A 24,497-nucleotide genomic window follows, 5' to 3' on the forward strand; every position below is an offset into this window, starting at 1 on the left:
CAATTGATGTATTTTTATTTATTTATTTATTTTGGTAAGATTTTAATAATGATTGTTTCACTAAACAAAAAGTTTGATTATTTATTTATTGTGTGTGTTAGTAAGCAACCTGAAGCAATTAGTTTCTTTTTAGCTAATTAAGCAGTAATTAATTTCCATTTAAAAGAATTCTAATAACTGATAATTGATATAAACCCATAAAAAATAATAATCTTTATAATTTTTATCTATATATTTTTTAATTATTTTAAAATTATTATTTATTTTTTTAAACTATAATAATATATAAATCAATTATTATAATTTTATATAATTTTATTTTATTTTTAAAAAATTTTCTAAAATAATTTTTAGAATTTAATAAAATTTAATTTTAAATAGATATATTTAAAAAGTTAATAAAAAAATTTCATTCCTTCACATGAAAAGCTGAAATGAAAAAAAATTGTAATATGGAAAGGGTATGCGTTTATTATGAATTATTTTATTATTTAATGTCTTTTCTATGAAAATAATTATTATTAAAATATTAATATATTTAAACTCACGTTTAGTCTGGTAGTAAATATATCTGAATAAATTTAAGAGATCTCACATTTTTTATTTCTTCAACCTTTAATTTTTATTTTAAAAAAATATCAATATATTTTATTGAAAAGTTTGTGGGTGTGTAATAAAATATTTTTTTAAAAATGCATTTGTTGACTTTTTTAAGTGATAATTTTTACTACATTAATATATTTCAATATTAAATATAATAATTTAATCTAAAAGATAAGACCTTTCTTTCAAGAATAATAATTAAGCTTTAGTTTATGAGGTTCTCTAACACTAACATGAGACAACCACCAATATGTAATAATAAATTATTATTCCTTTTAAATTTAAAGTCCAGATATCGTAATCAATACCATAATTATTACTATTTATTTCATAGGCTATGTCTATTTTATAAAAAAATATTTTTTATATTTTTTGATATTTAAAATATTCAGAGAATATTTTTCTTGTTAAAATGAAGTTATTTTAAACACATCTATATATCATTTCATTAATAAAATTTATTTTTAAAATAAAAAATAAATTATCTCATTAAAATTTATTTTTCACAAAAAGTAATTTTTAAATATAAATTATTTTTTACAAATAAATAAAGTTAAAATTATTTTTAAATAGTGCAATTATTATAAATTTAAATTTATGTAAAAATAATTTTAACAAAGCTCGGTACTACATTTGAACTGTTTAAGAAGAGTTACATGATATGATGATGATGATCATCTCTGTTTAGGAAGCGTTTGGGTTTCATGGAAGTCAGTTTGAAGGGAGAATGCATATGACCTCTCGCGTGAGGCAAGAGGAAAGGCTGGTGGGATGCTAGTTGACTAACGCTTCACTAGCTAAAAAGGTTAAGCACTTTGGCTTACTTCTTTCATGAAGCTTCTTCTTCTTCGTTTTTTTTTTTTAAAAAAAAACATTTCCTTCTTTTCCTATAATTAGTAAGAGTTAATAGAACCTTCTTATTCTTATATAATTATATATTCAATAATTCAACTTTAAATACAAATAATTTTCTAAATTATAATAAATAAATAAATTAGTATTGAAGTGAAGAGACTCTTTGAAAATCGAAAAGACAATTTTTAAATGATACTTGTATAAAGAGAATATTTTATTCTCTCTCTATATGCATACACATACCATTGTACCAGAGCCTCAAAGTAGGAACACGTGGCATAATAAAGAAGAGTCACGTGGATGACTCTGGGTGGTTGATGCATAAAAATATATGTTGGTTGGTTGTTTAGTAAGACAGAAGTAGCTGTCTCTATAGCGATTTGTCTTGATAATGGTTAATACGCAGAAACGCAAACCCTAAACCACCGCAGCGTCGTGCAAAGCCGGCTTGCATTATCCCGTCTTCAACTTTCAATCCTACTCACGAATAAAATCTCACTTCTCTCTCTGCTAACATTCTAGATTTTATTCTCTTCTAATTTTAATTTCCAAAATTTTGGGATTTTTAGGGTTTCAGTTATCTTCTTTTAGAGATCAGATCGTGCAATGGCCGGTGGAATTTACAAATAAGAAAGCAATACCATATATATATTTTTTAAAATAGTACGTTAAGGCCAGTATTCATTTGACGCGTGGATAACAAGCGCGAGGATCGGCGGAATCTAAGGGGCCAAGGATGTGTATTTGTGGCTTTGTTCAGGTAATCTGATGTGGATTACTGCGAGACTTATCTGGTTTTTGCTATGGTTGATTTCGATGAAGATTTCACAGCTGTGTTTTTGTTTTCCAATTTCTTAATTAATTTAATTTCCAGCCACATCGTTTTAATTTTTTTTTTTAAATTAAAATTTAAAAAGATACCAAGTTTTCAATTTTGGTTCTATGCCAAGTATGCAAGAAGAGATGAAAACTTCCTTGAAAGCGCTTTAGAATAAAAAAAGAAGATGATAATTAAAGTATGTTACTTTTTGAGGGTGTTTTCACTCGTGCAGGGCAGTTTCCAAGCAATACTCATGCATGGCATGCAGTGCTATAGAGTAAAATTAAATAAATGAAATACAAAAATTAAAAAAAAAAGTAATGTATGATCTCAAATACTTGTGTTTGATAGTAAGTGATGAGAGAAAATTTTATTTAAATTTTATTTAAATTCGATTTATTATGATTCTATATAATTATTATATGAAGAAATTCACGTATTTATATTTTCGGTCATGATATATCGCATTTAATAAGAATTATCTTATTACATAGTATTTTTTTTTTATTTTTTATTAAATTCGATTTCAGAAATGACATTGTTATATCTAAAAATATTATTTCTTTTTTTTTTTCAATAATTTTAGTTGGAAATTTAAAATTTTCTAATTGAATTATACCAATCAAATAAAATCCAAGAGTGTAATGCAAAATTTGAAATTTTGTTATTAAAGGATTAATCAATGCAATTGTCAAGCATAATTAGTTAGTAAAACTAATATCTAAATTTCATTTTACTAATATTTATAGGATCTGTTTTATTTGTGAAAAATAACTTATATTTTTTTATAAAATATTTTTTAAAAAATAACTAATTTTTTATTATTAATTTATTAATAAAATTTTTAAAATTTAGAAAATTATTTTTTTAAAAAATAAGTTATTTTTTTTAAATAATATAATTTTTCTTTAATAAAAAAATATTTTTCATTGATTAATTTTTTTAAGTGTTTTAAATATTAAAAAATACATAAAATATTTTTCATGGAACAAAACATAGCTTTAATTGGTAATTTATTCATTCTATTTAATTTTGCATTTTACAAAATCAATAATAATTTCATAGTTCATCCAGTTTAGCTCTCACAACTCAACATTGATGAATTCAATCTAATTTAATTACAATTTTTTAAGTTTATTTTAGTTTAATTGCATTGAAAATTTAAATAATTAAAGGAGAATACTTAATCTTGACAACTCTTTTGAAAGCGACATCAAAAGTGTCCTTGTCATTATTCTATACTTAATTACTTGCAAGTTATGAATAATTACTTATGTAGATCACTGTTTGCCCCATAAAAAAAATGCATTATGCATGCAATTTTATTATGTCTCCCACTTAAAATTAAAATTTTACCTAATTGGTTTATTAATCCCGGCCATTATAATTTAATATTATTTTTATTTTTATTAAGATTAATAAATTACTCTCTCCCCCATAATTTTATTCATTTTATTTTTCATACAAATTAAAAAATATAATTTTTTTATTAACTTTTTAATTATAACTATTTTAAATACATTAAATTTTATTAAATATTAAAAAGTATTTAAAAAGATTTTTTAAAAATAAAATAAAATTAAATTAAATAGGTATAATAATAAATTTATATATTATTATAATTTTAAAAAATAACAATAATTTTAATATAATTAAAAAATAAACACAAATTATAAAACAGAAAAAGTAATAGTCAGTATAATTTATTATTCATATATATATAGTTTATTTTAACTATATAATTAAATACATAATTTAAATAAATCATTTTTGTCCTGCCGACAACATCACTGGTAGAGATGTAAACGGGTAGGGTACCTGCAAAATTGAGAGTACCCAAACCCGAACCCGATTATATATACAATTCTCGAACCCGTCCCAAACCCGTTTAATATTTTAATTTTATTATCCGAACCCGTCCCAAACCCGTTTAACAATACCCGCACAATACCCGAACCCGATTTTTTAAATTCAATTCAATGACAAAAACCAGCAAATAAACTATTTAACATTTGCACAATCTAGCAAACCCAGCAGTAAAAGGAGAAATGTTCAATGACAAGAACAGCAACTCAGCAACCCAACAAATAATGATTTATAACCAGATAATCAAATTAATTGTTCATAAATTCTAAAAATCAACAGTATTACATTAATCAAATAGCAAATAATTAATTTTTTTTAAAGTATCTAAATAATCAATTCAATGACAAAAATTACCAAATAAACTAGAAGGAGAAATGTTCAATGACAAGAAACAGCAAACCCAGCAAACCCAGCAACCCCAGCAACCCTAGCAACCCCAGCAGTAGAAAGTTCCAGTCAAAAAATTTGATTGCAAATTCAGCAAACCCAGCAGTAGAAAGTTTCAATAAAAAATTTGATTGCAAACCTGAAGAAAGTTCCAGTCAAAGGAGATATCGCCGATGCCGACCGGAGAGCGGGAAGAGTTGTCTCCGACTGGGAAGTGGGAGATGCCGCCGCTGGAGAGAGAGAAGGAGATATCGGTAACTGGGGAGAGAGAAGATTTATCGTCGTCGTCGACTGGGGAGAGAAAGGAGTCGACTGCCGCCACTCATCAATGCAGTGGGGGAGAGAGGCCTTGACTGGGAAGTGGGAGATGTCGCCGACTGGAGAGAGAGAAGGAGATATCGCACTGTGGAGAGAGAAGATTTATCAGGGAGAGAAAGAAGACGTCGCCGGTGCCGATTGGGCTGCCGGCAGTCGTCATGAAGTGGGGGAGAGGCGTCGACGAAGAGAGGAAAGGGAAGCGAGGGAGAGAGTCGACGAAGAGAGGAAAGGGAAGCGAGGGAGGGAGGCGCCGACGGAGAGAGGAAAGAGTAAAATGAAAAAGGAAATTAGGGTTAGTTTTGTTAATATAGGTAATCGGGTTCGGGTAACGGGTATCCGATCACCTAACCCCGAACCCTACCCGAATCCGAAATGGGTAAAATTTTTTAAATCCGAATCCGCTCAAATCCGTTTTGTAAAAATCCAAATCCGTTCTAATAGGGTTTGGGCGGATCGGGTACCCATAAAAACCCGCCCGCCTAATATCCCTAATCACTGGTTAAGGCGGAGAGTCTGGTTAGCTCTGATATACATATACATAATAATAATAATAAAACTCAATTTCCAACACTATATAAATAATATCAAATTTTACAATGTAAATATTTATTTTTAAAAAAAGTTATGCCTTTTTTTTCAAAACATATTCTTTTTTATGTTTTTTTTTATAAATCTTTTACTCAATTGTGTTTATTATTTTTCTGCGCATCCATACCCTTCCGTGTAATCTCATTCTGTTGCCCTACTTTATATAGTTTTCCATTTTTTCAATATTTACAATCATTGGTTTTCCATCTGCATATCGCTGTACTTGTCAGCGTACTTTCATTCTCACAAAATAGTATCATCTCTTTATGAAATGTTACGATACAGCGATACTGTTGGTTCTTCTCTCAAGAAAGAAGATCCTAAAAAGAAAACTCTTCTTAAAGAAGAAAAATCTCAAAGAGAAAGGTCTCACTAAGGTAAGACCTAGAAACACAAACCACTAAGGTCAGGTCGGAAGGGAAAGGCCGGAAGAGGAAGACCTGAAAGGACAGACCACTAAGGTTAGGCCGGAAGGGTAGACTACTAAGGTCAAACATTTCAAAAGAAGACCAGTAAGGTCACAATGTTTCTAAAGGAAGACCACCAAGATCAAACCTTTCAAAAAGAAGATTACTAAAGCCCAACCTTCTAAAAAAGCAGACCACTAAAATCAGACCTTTTAAAAGAAAAACATTAAAGTTAAACCTTTCAAAAGAAAGACCAGCAAGGTCAGACCGTTTTCAAAGGAAGACCACCAAGATCAGACCACCAAAATTAGACCTTTCAAAAGGAAGACTACCAAGACTCAACCTTCCAAAAGAGCAAACCACTAAGGTCAGGTCTTTCAAAGGAAGAATATTAAGGTTAAACCTTTCAAAAGAAAGACCTCAAAAAGGAAGGTCTCACTAAGATAAGAACCAGAAGGGCAGATCACTAAGATTAGCCTGAAAGGATAAACCACTAAGATCAGGTCGGAAGGATAAAGACCCGGAGGGGCAGATCACTATGAACAGGTTGGAAAGGCAAGGTCAGAAGAGTAGACCACCAAAGCAGACATTCCAAAAGGAAGACCAACAAGGACAGATCCTTTCAAAAGGAAGGCCACCAAGTTTAGACCTTTCAAATGGAAAACCATCAAGGTCGGACATTCCAAAAGAGCAGACCACTGAGGTCAGACCTTCCAAAAGAAGAACATTAAGGTGAAACCTTCAAAAGGAAGAGCACTAAGGTTAGACCTTCCAAAATGAAGACTACCAAGGTCAGACCTTCCAAAAGAGAAGATCACCAAGGTCAAACCTTTCAAAAGAAAGACTACTAAGGTCAGACCTTTCAAAAGAAAGACTATTAAGGTCATACCTTTCAAAAGAAAGACTACTATGGTCAGACTTTTTAAAAGAAAGACTACTAAGGTTAGACCTTTTAAAAGGAAGACCATTAAGGAGCAGACCACTAAGGCCAAACTGGAAGGGTAGACTACTAAGGTCAGGTTGGAAGAGAAAGACCCGGAAGGGAAGACCACTAAGGTCAAGTTAGAAGGGCAAGGCCGAAAGGGTAAGACTTGAAAGGGCAGACCAGTAAGGTCAGATTGGAAGAGCAAACCACAAAGGTTAGGTCGAAAGGGCAAAAAGGTAGACCAACAAAGTCAGACCTTCCAAAAGAAAGACTAGCAAGGTCAGACCATTTCAAAAGGAAGACAGTCAAGGTCAGACCTTCCTTTCAAAAAGAACACCACCAAAGTCTGACATTCCAAAAGAGCAAACCACCAAGGTCAAATCTTCCAAAAGGAAACCTATTATGGTCAGACCCTTTCAAAAAGAAGACTACCGAGGTCAGATATTTTAAAAGAAAGACTACCAAAATCCGACCTTCCAAAAGAGAAAACCACCAAGGTCAAACCTTCTAAAGGAATAATACTAAGGTTAAACTTTCCAAAAGAAAGACTACCAATATTAAACATTCCAAAAGAGCAAACCATCAAAGTCAGACTTTTCAAAAAGAAAACCACCAAGATCAAACCTTTCAAAAGAAAGACCACCAAGGTCCGACTTTCCAAAATAGCAGACCACCAAAGTTAGACCTTCCAAAAGAAGAACACTACAGCCGATCTTCCAGAAAGAAGACCATCAAGGTCAAAACTTCGAAAAGAGTAAATCACTAAGATCAAATTTTACAAAAAGAAGACCATAAAGGTTAGACCTTTCAAAGGAGAATTATCAATGTAAAACTTCATACAACCACACCTTCAAAGTAAGAACTCTAAAGATAGGGTCTCTCATAATCAAAACTTTAAAGGTAAGATCTTTAGAAATAAAATAAAAATAATTCTATTAACAAAATAATAAATTTAAAATTTTCTCTTTTTTTATAATAATAGAAAGTACTCATTCGGTTTTTTTTATAAGTATAGAATGTATTCTCTCGGTCTGATTTATATTTAGTCGTCTAACTCAATTGATCGCATTTTTTTTGAAATTTGTAAATCTATATATAATATTTTTTTATATATTTATTATAATAATAACTTTAAATTTTTTTATATATTTATTATAATAATAACTTTAAATTTAACTATATTATAGTAAATATATATAATATATTTGTTAAAAAATAAATTTTTAATATATTTAAAAACATATCACCACGGTACGGCACGGATTTAATGCTAGTAATATATATAAAGACATGGTTAATTTGAAAGAATTCCTTTATTACTGTTTCATTTTCAATTATATGGATATGCATAAAGGATAAAATGCTTGGAATGTTGATGAAAGATTAAAAATCAATGAAATAGCTCGAGAACAATATATAATCAAGAGAAAAACAGATTAGGTCTAAAGCCGCAACTAAGGAGACAAAGAACGAGTTCCAAGGTTAACGTGTCGGTTTTTGCGCGTTTTAGTTTGATTTAAGAATTTCAGATTCATGTCCATGTCATGCCGTCCTCAGCTCAGACTTATGTTTCTTTATAATCTCTCTCACTAATATGTCAGAAAAATTCCATGTCTTTTTATTTTATTCATCAAGACTCTTCCCACGTTCTCTCATTTTCTATTACATTAAAACTCACTTTTCTTCTTCTCATTAATCATAATTAGTCCTCTCATAATGACCCTTTTGCCTTCTAATTTCAGTTTATCTTATTCTTTAATTGCATTGAAAAATTTTCTATTATTTTAATCTATCATCTTAGTTGTCCTTTGCCTGGTAATGGGTCCACATTAGACTCCTGAGTTTAGTTGCAGAGAATGAAGACTTACATCAGAGGAATGATTAGGTAATTAAGAATTATTTCTTAGTATACAAATGAAGTCAACACTTTCTAACATCTTTTGTAAGAAATGGGTATAAATATGTTCCTGGTTTTTTGCTTGCTTCAGACACAAACAAGCTTGAATTGGCAGTTTCTTCACAGGCTTAGGCTTCTACTTGTTGATATGGAGACTTTGGGAGCTTTTCCTGATGGAGAATGGGACTTCAGCAGAATGTTTTCGACACAAGATCAGCTTGACATCACAAGTGAATTGCTTGGTCAGTGTTCATTTCCTGTCGGAAACGAAGAAGGGGTGCAGTTTGCAAATCCGACAGCTTTTTTCTCAAACCCTGAAGCCAATTTGAACATGGCTGACGTTAATGAGAGTCTGTTTTATTCTTGGAACACTCTCAATTCTGATTTGAATCTGATTTCTCAGGAAAATAGTAGCAGCAGTAACTGTAGCAGTAGTGTCTTGATTCCTTCTTTCAGACAAGAAACCTATTTGTTTAGTGATTCTAACAGTATTCTGACAACAAATGATGATTCTATGTCCATGGATTTTTGTATCATGGATGAGAAAAATTCAGGATCTTTTGTCGCAATGTTTCCTGAAATTGCAATGACAGAAACAGAAACTGTCTGTATAAATGAACCAGGAGCTAATTCTGTTCCTGCCAGGGAATTGCAGCTGAAAAGAATGCTTGATTTCCCTGAATCAGAAGCCAATCCATCAGGGAATAAAAGATCTCGAGTTACAAGAGATGTAAGAACATTACTTTTGATACTATGAACTAATTTCTTGTAGGAAAAATTCCTTATTACTTGTCATTGATTTCTAAATGCAGGTGCAAAAGAGTAAGAAGAAAGTAACTTCCAGGAAAAACCAGAAGTTCATTCCAGGAAACAATGAGGAAAATGGACAGAGCTCTAGCAGTTGCAGTTCAGAGGAAGACAATGCTTCTCAGGATTCTAACAGAGGAGCATCTTCTGATTCTAAAGTTTCTGAAACTCTCAATTCCAATGGCAAGACAAGAGCTAGTCGAGGATCCGCCACAGATCCCCAGAGCCTTTATGCAAGGGTAAGCTATTAATGCATATAATTCCTTAGAGCCTGTTTGACATTGAATTTGAAAGCTAAAAAGAGCTTTTTAGCATTTTAATTGCCATCGAAAAAAGCAGTTTAGGAAAAACTGTTTTGTTATTTGGTATTTTTATAATTAAATTATGTCCAACAGATTTTAAATTACTTTTTAATATTTTCTAAATAATATTTAAAAAAAAATATTTTTCTCAATAACAGCTCTAATGCCAAACAGGCTCTTAATGGTTTAAAAGTTGGACCCGTTGATATACTTAAATTAAATTTCTATTTATTAAATCTTGCAGAAAAGAAGGGAGAGGATAAACGAGAGATTGAGAATCTTGCAGAATCTTGTTCCTAATGGAACAAAAGTTGATATCAGTACAATGCTAGAGGAGGCAGTCCATTATGTAAAGTTTCTGCAGCTCCAGATCAAGGTAATGGCAACTGGGATTTTTCATTTTTTTTTTGGGATACTGTCAAAAAAATCTTAAATCTTTTTATTTTTTACAATTATAGTCTTAAAACTTTTTTTAACAAAATACCTAAACTAATGTTTTATTTACAATTACACCCTCCATATCCAATTCACTGTGTCATGTCATCCTCCGCCCTTTTCTTCTCATCTAGATACACTCAATGGTAGAAGACCAAGTTTAGAGAGCAAGATGCTAACATTACAATTCTTTGTCAATATTTAACAGTGAATTAAATAAGGAGGGTGTAATTGTAAGTAAATCATTAGTTCATGGCATTTTTGTGGAAAAAAAAAGTTAAAGAGTATAATTGTAAAAAATGAAAAAGTTTGAGGTTTTTTGGCACATTTTCCCTTTTTTTTATGCAGCAAGAAGAAAAATAATAAGCATATATGCTAATCTGTCTTCTTTATCTTTGCAGCTTTTGAGCTCTGATGATCTGTGGATGTACGCACCTATTGCTTACAATGGAATGGACATTGGCCTCAATCAGAAGATCTCAATGCTTCTATGAAGCTGTCATGACTTTAAATTAATGTTAATTTATAATACAAATCAGATCAACAGTAATAAAAATATATTCACTAAAATAATTTCTGTTCAATCACATGGATTATAACATATATATATTTCTACGCTGTCGTTTTGATGATCCTTGATCTGCTGATTCCGTTTTATATATAGATTTGTATTTATTAAGAAGATTTAGATGGCTTCACAATGATCTTCCAATTCTAAAGTGCCAGAGTTTAATCAACAAATTACAAATACAAACTGATCTATAAAGATTAAATAATGAGAGTAATGTAATCAAGAATATACACCTGACCATAGTTTGATTCGAATCGATTAATCAGTTTCGCTTCTTAAATCATACTAGAATTTTATATAAAGAGACTGGTTACAGTCCACTCTTTTTTGAACCAAAATCGAAAGTAAATTACAACTCGTCAATTTAATTTCAATTTAATTTTTAATTTTTAAATAAATAATTAAAACTGAAATAGTAAAAATTTATAACCGTAATTGAAATTCTCAATTTATAAGATGGATCTTTGATATCACCAAAGAGAAGAGTAATTGCTCTATTTTGATAAATTTAAATTCAAGTATCTATTTCGAATAAAAAACGTTGTCTTAAATTCTACACTGAAAGTGAAGGGTTAATTTGTTATTTAAATTTTAAACATGAGGCAATCTGTAATTTACCAAAAATCAATGTTTTGAGAACTTCTGATTCTAAAGCACAGCCAAATAATTTTGGGATAAATTTCACTAATTGTCCCTCAACTTAAGGTGTTATAACAATGTGATTCCTAAATTTTAATTTATAATATAAAACTTCCTAAATTTTAACTTAATTAACATAAAAATCCTTTTAAACAATTTATAATATTTTAAATTAATTAAAAAAGTAAAAAGACTTATATACCCCTTATCCTTCATCTATCATGGATCCATTTGCTTGACTTGACTTTACTGTGGAGAACCTAATAATCACATATCTCTCTTAGTAGACCGGTGATTAAATACTAATAAAAGTAGTTCTCAAATGCCCTCTTTATTAACAAAATAATATTTCTGTTAATTTTACCATCAATTATTTATTAATTAAAAAAGTCAATTTAAATTAAAAGGAATAAATTGTTATAAATATTAAAATTATAAGTATTAAATTATTGTAAATTATTAAAGTTAATAATTTATCTATTAATTAAAAAACCAATTTAAATTAAAAAAACTAAATTATTATAAATATTAAAATTATATGTACTAAATTATTATAAATTATTAAAGTTAAAAAGATTAAACTATTGTAAAAAATGAAATTTAAAAGATTAAATTATTTGAATTAATAGTGAATTTTAATAGAAAGACTTCTTTTAACAAAATAAAATTTTAAGGATTAAATTATATAATACTAAAATAATAATGATTAAATTATGAGTTTTATTAAATTTTAATAACTTTATTATAAATTATCTTTTATTTTTTTAATTACAACATGAAGCTTATAAATAGTCATAATTATTACTGGGATGGAATGTATGTAAACTAATTTATTTATCTATTTTATCATTATGGACTGTAGAGAGAAAGAGAGTGTTAAGAGAGAAATAATTGAGTGGAGAAAGAAAGTTATTATAACTAAAGTTTAGAATAATACAGTTAAAGTTCCTAAATTCAGGAACCATACGTGAAATTTACTCAATTATTTTGTGGGACCAACGAGAGGGCTACTTGAGTAATTTCGTCTGCCATTCCATTTCGTTCCCAAATGAGCCTAGAGAAACTCGACTCCTTCTCTTAGGTCCGGGTTGAGGCGCACTCCCTCTACCTGCGTCCTTCCGAGCAATGTCCTCATCAGAGCAGCCTCTCAAGAAGCGGAAGCTCTACGAGACTCGACCAGAAACACCGCCACCGGCACAACCCGCAGAAACCCTAGCTGAGCCTCGGAGCACCGTAGTTTCACCATCAACACCACCACCACTCTCCCAAGAGGAAATTCTCGCGAGACGAAGAAACAGAGATGAGATTAAAAATGTCTACGATACTTACAAGCGCCTTAAGTTCTGCGTTTCTCAAAAAGAGGGCCGCCACATGCCCGACCTTGAGCAAACTTATCTTGCTCTCATTACTGCCTCAAGAGGTAGCGCGTTCTGTTTTTGCTTTCCTTTTCGGTTTCATTGTCGAAAACTTTCTGGAATTTATGTGTTCTGATGTGCTTTTTGTTTAATCTTTTGAAGTGGATTAGAGTTTATAATTTTTCATTTGATTATAATAGAAGTTAATTCGCATTTTTCATCGCTGAGAAACCCGAGGAAAAAAGTTGATTATATTATCAGGTTGTGAATACCGAAACTGAATTGAATTTTGAATTTATATTAATTTCGTAAAGCATTTTTTTTTTTATAAAAAATTTCTTATACATAGATTGGGAGGAGGGAGAATGTGACTCTTTACCTTTACCAATTATGCTATGCATAAACCATGAGCTCGTTTGGGAATTTAAAAGTGCTGAAATCTTCACTCTTAGTGTGACTTTTTGTATTTTGAAACATTTAAGTCATGAGCCTTGGACATGCATAGATGATTGAATAGTAGCAAACGTGGAGTGATAGAAATATGCTTTTGTCTGTTGAAACAAGAATTTGAATACCTTTTATCTTTATTTGGGAGGAACAGTACCCCGAAAGGTGTGGCAACATTTTAGCTTTACATGCACTACTTCAATCATCTATTATTGTTGCCTGCTACCTTGAAGTTTTTTTTGTACTTGCAGAGTCATATGTGCTCATGTTGAATGCTTGAGCATAGTTGTCAAATCAAGATTTGAATCAAGAAGTAAAATTCGATAAAGTTCTAAAAATAAAAAATTAAGTTAAAAAATTCTTATAATATGTTTTGCTAAATATATAATTATCATTTATAAATTATAAAGATTCTTTATAATAGAATAATATGTATTTTCTATATTATATAGTTTTATGCTACAAATTATAATTTTTAAATTGTAGAAAATAGTAATCATCATAAACTTGCTAAATTTTTCTTTAAATTTGATCAAATAATTAAATAGTAAAAAAGGATAACAAATTTTAATATTATTAATATAAATTGTCATAACTTGACAACTATAATTAGTTAAGTAAATTAACTAAAAAGAAAAGAAAAAGAAAGAAGAGGGAGAAGGAAAAGAATGGATGGTGAAAGAAAAATAGTTAAGGAACTGCTTTATGTACATCTTTTATGGTAAAAATAAATGAGATCTTATATTTTAAAAATATAAAATATGATAGACCCTTTATAAATAATTGATTGAAATCGGGTGAAGACTCGGTTGATTCATATTGATTCACTTGATTCATTATTGATTCTTGCAATTTAGTCACATTTAGGCATATTAGCAATTTACTCTATATATTTGAATTGCTAGGATGTAGAATCGAATCGAGGATCATAAGATTCAACAATCTTAAGATTCAAGTTAAGAATCATAAGATTTTGGTACATTTAAGATTTACCCTATAGATTCGAATTGATTTGTTATAAAATTGATTTGAATTGATTTGTTATAAAATTGATTCGAATTGTACGATTCTGATAATGGTGTGCTTGAGATTAAATGAATTTTCTGTTAACTTGATTGTATTACTTAATGCCTATGTAGCCTAGTCCATCTTTCAGTATTTGCTTGCAAAATATACTTTACTTTATCAATTAAACAAACACCTAGTTTGAGGGCGAAAGAAGTTGGGCGCAGTGCAAATAAATGAAAATCTAACATAGAGAATATTATGACAAAATTTTTCCTCTACATTATACTATGTGCGCAACTGCATTAAAGCTTTTTTGACTCCTTAAGAAAGGTGTTGAAATATTCACATTTCTGAGATGTCCTACAATTGCACATGCACACATCAAAAAGAAAGGAAAAAGGAAAGAAAAGCGGAAGAAGAACAAGAAGTGAGAAATTAGTGACTTGTATGCTGCTAGTGTTGCAGGTTGCACTAGTGTACAGCGTATAGTAGCTGATCTCATTCCTCGATATGCGTCATATTGTCCAACTGCCCTTGAAGCTGCAACTAAAGTTGTTATCAATATGCATAACCAGAATACGGCAGTGATAAATAGAGGCGAGGATTCTAATGGTATCGCATTTGAGACTGCAAAGGCCTGTATTTTTGGTTTAGCTGATATCTGTCACACTGCTTCTCTGGTGGCTCCAACATCTTCTGTAATTCGGGGCATCTGTTCTGCTGTTTTTCAGAATGTGCTCTCATTTTTCATGTCCTCGTTTGAGGGAAAGGGTGCTTTTCAGATTGTTGATAAGGAAATATTGAAGATGCTGGGTTCTGCTGAGGTCTTTTCTGAGCTAAAGCAAAAGTTTTCTGATGAAGACATATCTTCAACAGTTAAGTTATTCAAGTTTCGTGTGCTAAGTATGTTCTGGATCTTCTTTTCTTGTTCGAAAAATCTGCTTGCAGCATGTTTTGATCTCCTCAAATCTGCTGGCTCTGACCACATTCGTGAAGCGCAGTGTTTTCTTAGTCAGGTGACAAGCAGTCTTGATGATAATTTTGTGCCTCCTCTATCAGATAAAGCACACGATAGGCCAGCATCATCCAAAAGCTGTAAAAAAACAAGTGTCACAGGCAATGAAGTTAGTGATGAGGACCTTTTATCAGATGGCAACCGTGTTTCAGCAGATTCACATTCTGTCCAGCGGAACTGCTTATTGCAACTGGTAATTCTCTAAATGTCTCCACGTGTTAAACAGATTATTATACTGCATTTTTTTATTAGCTTTATCCCTGTCAAGCATTACATGGTGATTGTTTGTTGGTGTATATATTATTCTTGAGAACATTCCTCGAATACAGAAAGTTATTCATGTAGCTGGTCTAAATCTAGTATGAGGTTAAGGCCTTATGGAGCTAAGTATTTTCTTATAATTATGAATTAATGGTTTGAACTGGAGATCATGTCTTGGTCTATGTAGACTTTTATTAATAGAGTTAGAAACAAAATTTAAGGGGATTCAAACATCAAAAGAGGCTGTAATTGTATTATGAGATTGAAATTCTTAATTGCAAACTATTTCTCCCTCAACAATGAATTCTTGATACTCACTCTTATTACACTGAATATACCGGTAGAAAAGAGAAATACAAGAAACAACTCCTAATAAAAGAAATTCCATGAGACACTCCTGTGGAAGAGATTCTTGCCCCAGCGCACAGTTATTCTTCAAAATTTCTTCCTCTCTCACACCTTTGCTCTGGTTTCTCTTTCACAGCTCTACTTGTGGATTTCAAGGTTGCTTTTCCTCCTTGATTCCCTCCAGAAAGAGCTTCCCTTTAGTTACTTTCAATTGGTTGCTTCTTGAATCTTCCTTTCTTTTTTTTTTTTTTTTTTGTTCCTCCTGAAATACATTCTTGGCTGCTGGCCTGCATCTTCTACTCCTGGGCTTCAGGCTGAAATCATATAATTGCCAGCCAGCCCCTTCAAGTTCAGCCTTGTGTTCAAGGCTGAATTGTGCATACTTATTTGTATATCAACAACATCTGTCACTTGCATAGTAAATTTCAGTGGAGGGCTTGGTTCAAGAATTGGGCCTGTCAGTGGACTTGCGCATTTGGCTCTTAATCCTTCCTTTAGACCATGCCTAGCACTCATTGTCATCTTCTTCCTTGCTGACTCCACAGACACGAACAGAGAAGAGTCCCACTCTTGCTTAGCAAATTGAAGCTTCCTTTCCATCTCATCGGCTATTTTTCTCGGACAGTGAATTGGTCCTAGACAATTTCTCTGCATCTCCACCATTACACTGTAACAACTTTGGGGTAACTGGTCCTGGACAAGGTGCGGCTCTTAATGCAAAAATCTGAATAATACTGATACAAAAGAAGAATCCTAGAAGCAACTCTTAATAATACAAGTTCCAGGAGACACTCCTGTGCAGTAGATTCTTGCCCGGTTCAAATCTGCTCTTCAGAATTTTCTCTGTCCCACCTTTGCCCTGATTCTCCTTTTTATACAAGTTCTTGGATTTTTTCCCCTTTTGTAGCATCTTTAATTCGAAGTGCCTTTTCCTGTGCGTCTCCCTCTAACAAAAAGAGCTTCCCCACAGCAATTCCAATTTCTTGCTTCTCAAATCTTCCCTTCCACTTTTATTCTTCTTGAAAATACATACTTAGCTGTTTTGGGCCTGCATTTGCTACTTCTGGGCTTGTGGGTGAAATCATATCACTCAAATGGATGGGAGATCTTCAATCCTTGGCTTACAGCAAACTTGTCAAATTTGTCTCATCCCAGGCCAATTTTAGATGCAATAGTTAGATTCTTATCATTGGTTATAAGAGTAGATAATAGGTTTTGAAGTAGTATAAGTAGAAACTAGGCACCTTTGTGTAAAATTTCCTATTAATCAAAGGGTATTTGAGCTTGACATTGCTTTCTTACTTTGAGATTTCTTCTCTGCAGGTTCTTGGTAACAGTGTATCATTGAGAAGTTGGATGTTCTCAAAATATAAGAAGCAATGTAACATGCCATCTTTTGTAGCTGTATCAGAAATTAGATCCACGCTGGAAGAAATCTTTGAATCATATACTGAACTTAGTAAACTAGAAGATACCCAAATGGACAGTGATGAGGACAATTTAGATGCCTCGCAATTTATCAATAGGCAATACGTGGTATCTAGGATCTCTAATCAACATCAAATCTCTGGTGAACTGTCTAGTAAAGATGGTAAGTTAAGAACTCATGGTAAATCCGGCACTGATGGTGTTGCTGGTAACATTTTTACGTCAGTATCTGAAAGCATGCAGTTCAGTACTTCCCCTTGAAACTAATATCTGTTTGAATGCAGGTACTAGTCATGATAATGGAGGGTCAAGATCCATGGACTTTGAGATGAGTGATCCTGCAGATGCTTCACATGGCAGGTCTTCCCTGCCCAGAGACTTACAGAACCAACAGATGCTTTCACCTGTTACAAGAACAATAATAGACTCTAGGAACAATTCATTTGAAGGTGGAAACCATAATGTTCATATTGACAAGAATACAACTTCAAATGTTGACTTCAGTTCACCAATTGCGAGATCTGCTAGTGGAGCCATAGATAATGCTTTTGCTTCTCCTAAACATCATTTGGGGACACCATATGGTTCAATGACTCAGACTGTTTGGTTCTGTGATGGGGACCCTGCTGCAATGGATATTTTCTCTGCTTCTAGACAGCTTTGGTTGGGTTCTGTAGGCCCTGAAGCATCTGAAGCTCATCTGAGGTTTCAGCTTGAGAGGTTTGGCCCTATAGAACAGTTTTTCTTTTTTCCAGCGAAAGGATTTGCCTTGGTGGAGTACAGGAGCATAATTGATGCCATAAGGGCTCGGGAATATATGCGCTGCCATTTTCCTTGGCAGATAAAGTTCATGGATATAGGATTAGGAACTAGGGGAGCTATGAATGGTGTTGCAGTTGGTTCTAGTTGTCATGTTTATGTGGGAAATATCTCAAGCCAATGGGCAAGGGATGAGATTTTGCATGAATCAAGGAAAGTGCTTTACAAGGGTCCTTACATGTTCACTGATCTTAGCAATGAAGGAGCATTATTAATGGAGTTTGAAACTCCTGAAGAAGCTACTGCTGTCATGGCACATCTCAGGCAGCATCGGAAGGAAAAAAGCAGTCATCTGCCGCCTTTTAATGCTGGGTCATCAAATGTTACAATGTCTCAACTGGATGGTGGAAGATCAATGCCAGCCCCAATCCATGCTGACATCAGAACCAGTAATTCTGGGAGCATGTGCAAGATTGAATCACCTCATACTCAAACCGCAGTTGGGAGCCCTGCTGACAGCTGTAGGACAAGGATGTCCCACTTATCTTCCTTACTTGCATCATTGCGGACAAAGTACAGCATTAGTGTACACCCAAACTATTTTGAGAATTATACATCTGGATGCAGCAATGCTGCTATGGTGAGGGATGTAGACCAAGTGCCATCAAGTACACTTTGGATTTGTATTCCAAATGTTAGCTCCCCCCTCATCACAGATGATGAGCTAATGTCAATTTGCAATCTTGCTTCTGCTAATGTAGGATCTATAGTTAGGTTGATGCGAGCAAACATGCAGATGGGTTGTGGTTGGTTTGTTGATTGCAGCAATGTTGAAGCTGCAAACACTCTTCTGAAAAATCTTCGTAGTTGTCCTGGGATGTTCTTTCAGATTGATTTCAGGTTTGAATTCTCTACTCCGTTAATTTATTTCTAGAATTCTCCAAATTGTTTTCATTAATGGAATTGAAAGTTTTCATTCCTTAGGATTTATTTTGCTTACCAATGGTTTCATACTTGGATGCCAAAATGACTTTTTATAATAGTCTTAGATGGCCAACAAATAATGCAATCTGATTTTGAAAATTGGCCTTTTACGAGTTCTTCGGCACAAAGCAGAATCCACTGTACTCAGGAAAAAAGTACCTGGAAGTTCTTGATTTACTTAAACCTGCTTGAACACAAAGATCACTCAAAACCTCCCTTAACCTAAACATGCATAACTCTCCATCAAACTCCCATAAAACCTTCAAAAATCAAGAAAGGAAGTTCAGGATCTTCACTTACCTCTTCCAAACAAGAGAATAAAGGATCCCAACGTGGAGATATGGAGAAATCCTCTCTCAAAGTCTCCAAGCTTCCAAACTTTGCTCTTTTGCTAAAAAACTTCAAAAACACATGAAAATCCATCAAAACCATGAACACTGCAGAATCCACTGTACTCAGGAAAAAAGTACCTGGAAGTTCTTGATTTGGAACTAACTTCTTTTATCTCTCTTCCTATATATTTGAGTTAATTTCTCCAGAAATATAAGTTTCCTGTTTCTTATATACATTTGCACTATGATGATTCAGACTTAGTAGCTGGCATGTCAAGGTAACATGTTACAGATGTTGCTTCTGTTAATAGCAGATGGAAAATTGATTTGCAGATGTTATATTTTATTTTATTTTCTAATTAAGTAGATTATAAAGATAGATGGAAAATAACTAACTAGATGGTAAAGTGTTAACTTTGTTACTACTGAATATGTGAAAGGTTCTTGATTTACACCTATCCATTAATTGACTTATTTATGTATTACCTATAATAACTGAATTAAGTTTTAAATTACTACTTTTTATATATACACAAAAAGGCTAAAAGGCCAAATTTACCTCTAAACTATACAACGGGGCTGAAAATGCCAAATTTTATCTTTCAATCCAAATTTACCCTAAACTATTATTAAGAGGCCAAATAAGGCCCTTATTTGTTAGGATCTTAGAGTGCAAGCTACGCTCTCATCAATTTTTATTTAACCTTTTAATGATAGTTTAGGGGCAATTTTGGACCAATATAGTTTAGGGGCAATTTTGGACCAAAAGATGAAATTTTGCATTTTTGACTCCTGCTGTTAGTTTAGAGGCAAATTTGGTCTTTTTGCCAAAACAAGTCATGATCATTGATTTTTGTTAAATTTTATTTTGCTCAAGTCTAAATTTCTAATGAAGATAAAACTTTCTTTGATGTTACTTTCCAGTTATTATGTATTTTACTGAAAATAATTTCAAAAATAAGGCAATAAAATCTGGCAAACTAATGCTTCTTATTGTAAATTTCATAAACATCCTAGCATAAACCATAATTTTCTTCCACAAATGAGCAAAAACACCAATAATAAAGACAAATAACTAACCCTTTGCAAAATGTGGATGTAGAAGTGTGATTAATTCCTCTTCTTCACTTGAAATAAATCTTAGCTAAATGATGATATTATCTCAAGAAATGAAGGTGTGTAAAAGATGGAAATTCGGGAGAAACAGAAGGAAAGTGAAAACCAAGAAAGAAAACATGCTTCTTGTCTCTGCTCTCAAAAGGAGCTTCTGCCCATGTGAGTAACAGGCTAACAGCCATTACCATTTAATGGCTAATATTAGCCATTACCAAGACCAATTTTTCTGTCCATTATTTAATGTGGATAACAGTAAGTCCCCCCTTAAAACCTGTATTCAACTGCTGTTTATGTTACATAGCAGCCCGTTGTTTAAAACCATGGTGGTGAATCTCTCTCTCTCTCTCTTGTCTTGTTCATCCTTGCCAGTTTGCCCATGGATGCGTGGTGCTTGATACAACCACTTTGTTTATTTCTGTAATATCCACTGCATGGTTAATTTTATTCGGCAAAGAGATGCTTGGTACTTTTATTTGCATAAAGTTTTATACTTGTTCTTTCCAAACATTACTTTTTGCAGGTTATTTTTCCTCGAGAAATTAATATTTCAATTTAAGCACCTCCTATCCCTGACAACAGATTGTTCCTTTTGTTTGGTCAGTCAACCAGGAAAGAACTATACTGCCTCGTTCCCAATGAAGTCTGATGGCAGCTCCATGGAGCTTGTATCACCCAGAATAAAATCAGAGAATCATGGGCCTACAGTACAAGCTGCTCGTTCATTTGGGGGAGTGGACCCTTCACAGGGAGGTAATATTTAATTTTTTATATCAATTGGTAGCTCCTTTTTCTCTCTTTACCGGAAGTATTTACTCTTTATTTAGGTGGCCGTGCTGTTTCTGCTGCCTCTGAGCAAATGTGGATGTACAAGAAAAATGAAATGGAGCTGCATCCTGCACCTGCGAGCATTCCAAGTGTACCAATTGGAGCTCAGGGACGACCTATTCTCCCACCACAGCAGTTCCAGCCATCTCAATTTGTCCGACCTGTTTACCATCCTCCAAACAGTGCATGGGATCCACGAGTTTTGAACCATCATGCTCCTTTGAACCCAATGTCTCCAGTGGTAATGCCCAATATCTTTCAGGGTAGCACTGTTGCACCGCCTTTTATACCTGCTTCTGTGACTCCATTGGCACAGATACAGCGACCTCCAGTACAGCACTTTGACCAAATGTTCTCCCTGCCTGTTGTTCCACCACCCTTATCTTCTGTGCCTCCTCAGCCTGAAATACCCCCTCCACCTCCACTTCCCCCTCCGCCTTTTGTACCACCACCTTTAGCATCAATACCACCTCAGCCTGAAATACTCCCTCCATTGCCACCATCCCCGCCACCTGCTCCCCCTCCACCTCGTTCACCTCCTCCACCTCCACCCTTTGCAGAATCAACTGATGCAGAAACGTCTGGAAAATCTAAGCAGTATCAGTGGCAGGGCACACTATGTAAAAGTGGGGTTCATTATTGCACGATCTTTTCATACAAGGTTGATTCTGATATTTGCAAATATTCAAGTCTGATTTCTGAACCTGTGGAGTAAGAAATTCATTCCTCATTATTTTTCAATTTTGTTGAAAATGAGAAAATTATCTTGCAATCCTTCTGACACACTACTGGTGCAGATGGCCCTCTAAACTGGATATGACCAAACGCACAGATTTTCGGCATGTGAAGTCAACATTTACAAGTACACCACCTCATAAAGTGAGTCCATAAATATATCTCTGCTGACTTCTCTCTCTAATATCTTTTCATCATGTTCATACTGCACAAGTCTTTTAAATTATTATCTATGAAATGCATTCTCTGAGGCTTTCAGTACCAGCTAAGCATTATAATGGGGTAGTGAATACTTATTGGGATCTAAATACTTCACATTTGTATGGTGCATACCAGAATGATCTGCATAAATTATTGATGGGTCGATTTGCTCCTTGAGAATTGAGTTCTTCAAACTTTATTTTTTTTTTCCATTTCTAAGGATGGTATTTCTGTGGATGAGATTCTCATATTGGAGCTTCCTTTAACTATCAACAATTTTTATTAGTTGATAGATGTTTCACCTCCCAAATGATCTAAACACTATTAGATGTTCCTTCCTAGGGTTACACCAAGTGATCATAAGGCCAGAAGATCTCAAGTTAGGCTAATTGGTGTAGGGACTTGAGATTCCGAGTCTAGTGATTCATAGTGATAGCCCTCTGGAACTTGTGTTTATGTGAAGAACTTGAGTTGAGTTTTATGTATAAGTGAGACATCTTCATCCATTGAATGTACGTCACATGCCTTGTGATCCTGAGGAGCACTAAAATAGGCCAAGTAGAGGAAATGACTTATCCATGTTAATTTTTTGTCTCTCTCTCCCTCTCTCTCTCTCTATATATATCTCTATCTATCTATATATATGTCCAAATGCGATTTTTTATGGGTTTCAATTCTTGATGCAGAGGGAAGTATGCCTGTTGATCCCCTCATCTGCGAGTGACCAAAAAGGGGTAAGTTATCTCATTTATCTTTATTGTTTGGTTTTGTAGTAATCAAACATTAAATCTAGTGATAATTCCTTTAATATTGAGCATCCAATAGGATAACTGTGAACATAGGGTATCATATTAAACTTTCGGCTTGCAGTTTCAGGACTTCATATCATACTTGAAACAAAGGGATTGTGCTGGAGTAATTAAAATCCCAGCTGTGAAATCCATGTGGGCAAGGCTTCTCTTCATACTTCCCTACTCGCATGAAACATGTTCGATGCTTTCTATAGCTCCTGATGCATCCAACTGCTTGATTGCTTTGGTTTTGCCTAAAGAAACAAACTTCGAATGGGTTTGATCGCAGTTATTAGTTGAACAGAAGCTTAGCAGAGTCTCAATTCTGCCATATAGTGATCTTTGAAGTCTCAAGGTAGAAATTTGATCTCTTTACAGCATATCATCCATTGGATAACAGTCGCAGCGACAGGAAGAAACCAATGTCAATCCTGGTTCCAGTTATCACCTTGAGGCTTATCGCAGGGCAAAAATCAATTTGATTGAATGATGTTGGTCAATTCAACTTTCAAATGATTTGGTGAGATGCAAGTCTAGCACAGTAGCTGGATGCAACAAATACCTTGCGGCTCATTTCCAGAATGGGAAAAACTTTTTAGTGCAAATCCTGCTGCAACCTAAACGAGATTTAGGCAGCTTCAATTTTGTTTTTGTTGTCTTTGACAGTTTTCTACTGTAACGATGATGAAGCGGTACATTATGTTTTGTATTCATCTTATTGCTGATTGAAAGTAGAGGTAAAGGTAGTTCTGTTGATATTTGTAGAATATTTTGTACTGCTAATTTGTCAGCACTATATGATGAGGACTGCTTTTTTCTTCTTTGTTGGTTGAATATATACTTTCATTCATAGACTAGTTGAGAGTTGGGATTAATTCATGATATTTACATTAAAATCATAACCTATTGAACGTATAAATTATACAAATCATAACAATTTAATACAAATTAATCATATCATTTGATAATTTATTGAAAAAAAAAAGTAATAGTTGATCATTACATGCAAAAGTAAGACTATTTGCAATATCTTGAAATAAAGGAGTACTATAGCAATATCTGAACTAAGTTTTATAATGAAAATAAAATTTTATTTTATATATTACAAATTTATATTTATTAAAATTGCCTCCCTAGTAACTAACTTTACGCAGTATGTGGATGAATTTTAAAGAAAAATAAAAATGATAAAAAAATATTATGGATAAATTTTAAAGAAATGTAAAAATAATAAAAAATAACACATTGAACAATTTAATTCATGTAAAGAACTACCTAGTTTTTTTTTTTTTACATGCAATTAGTTACATTACAAGGCTACAGTTAGCAATAAAACTTCTACATCATAACAAGCAACTCTACAAAAGTACAATGAAGCCAAGAATGTGGAAGCCAAACACTTTTAAAGTTTAAACCGTTATGCGTTCGGTATATGTGCTTATAAATAATAAAAAAAAATTGATGTATTTAGT

General features: G+C 32.8%; 2 protein-coding genes across 3 annotated transcripts; both read left to right on the forward strand.

The window, feature by feature from the left end:
* Positions 1–8,780: 8,780 nt before the first annotated feature.
* Positions 8,781–10,704, forward strand: LOC110614522 (transcription factor bHLH84). Its single transcript, XM_021756076.2, has 5 exons — positions 8,781–9,006; positions 9,070–9,396; positions 9,479–9,712; positions 10,020–10,151; positions 10,612–10,704. Exons 1-5 carry the CDS (start codon positions 8,815–8,817, stop codon positions 10,702–10,704), a joined length of 978 nt encoding a protein of 325 aa, XP_021611768.1. The 5' UTR covers positions 8,781–8,814.
* A 1,749-nt stretch (positions 10,705–12,453) lies between these two features.
* On the forward strand, positions 12,454–23,848 carry LOC110615433. Of its 2 annotated transcripts, none has more exons than XM_043956855.1 (9): positions 12,454–12,840; positions 14,696–15,438; positions 17,178–17,445; positions 17,567–18,941; positions 21,075–21,223; positions 21,298–22,009; positions 22,096–22,177; positions 22,921–22,968; positions 23,105–23,848. In XM_043956855.1, the coding sequence occupies exons 1-9, from the start codon at positions 12,546–12,548 to the stop codon at positions 23,306–23,308; spliced, it is 3,876 nt and encodes a 1,291-aa protein (XP_043812790.1). In that variant the 5' UTR covers positions 12,454–12,545; the 3' UTR covers positions 23,309–23,848. The 2 variants fall into 2 exon arrangements, with proteins under 2 accessions (XP_043812790.1, XP_043812791.1); XM_043956856.1 differs by having other exon boundaries at positions 12,701–12,840; positions 14,688–15,438.
* Positions 23,849–24,497: the final 649 nt, after the last annotated feature.

Source organism: Manihot esculenta, chromosome 5, assembly GCF_001659605.2.
Source record: "Manihot esculenta cultivar AM560-2 chromosome 5, M.esculenta_v8, whole genome shotgun sequence".
In the NCBI taxonomy this organism is placed as follows: Eukaryota; Viridiplantae; Streptophyta; class Magnoliopsida; order Malpighiales; family Euphorbiaceae; genus Manihot; species Manihot esculenta.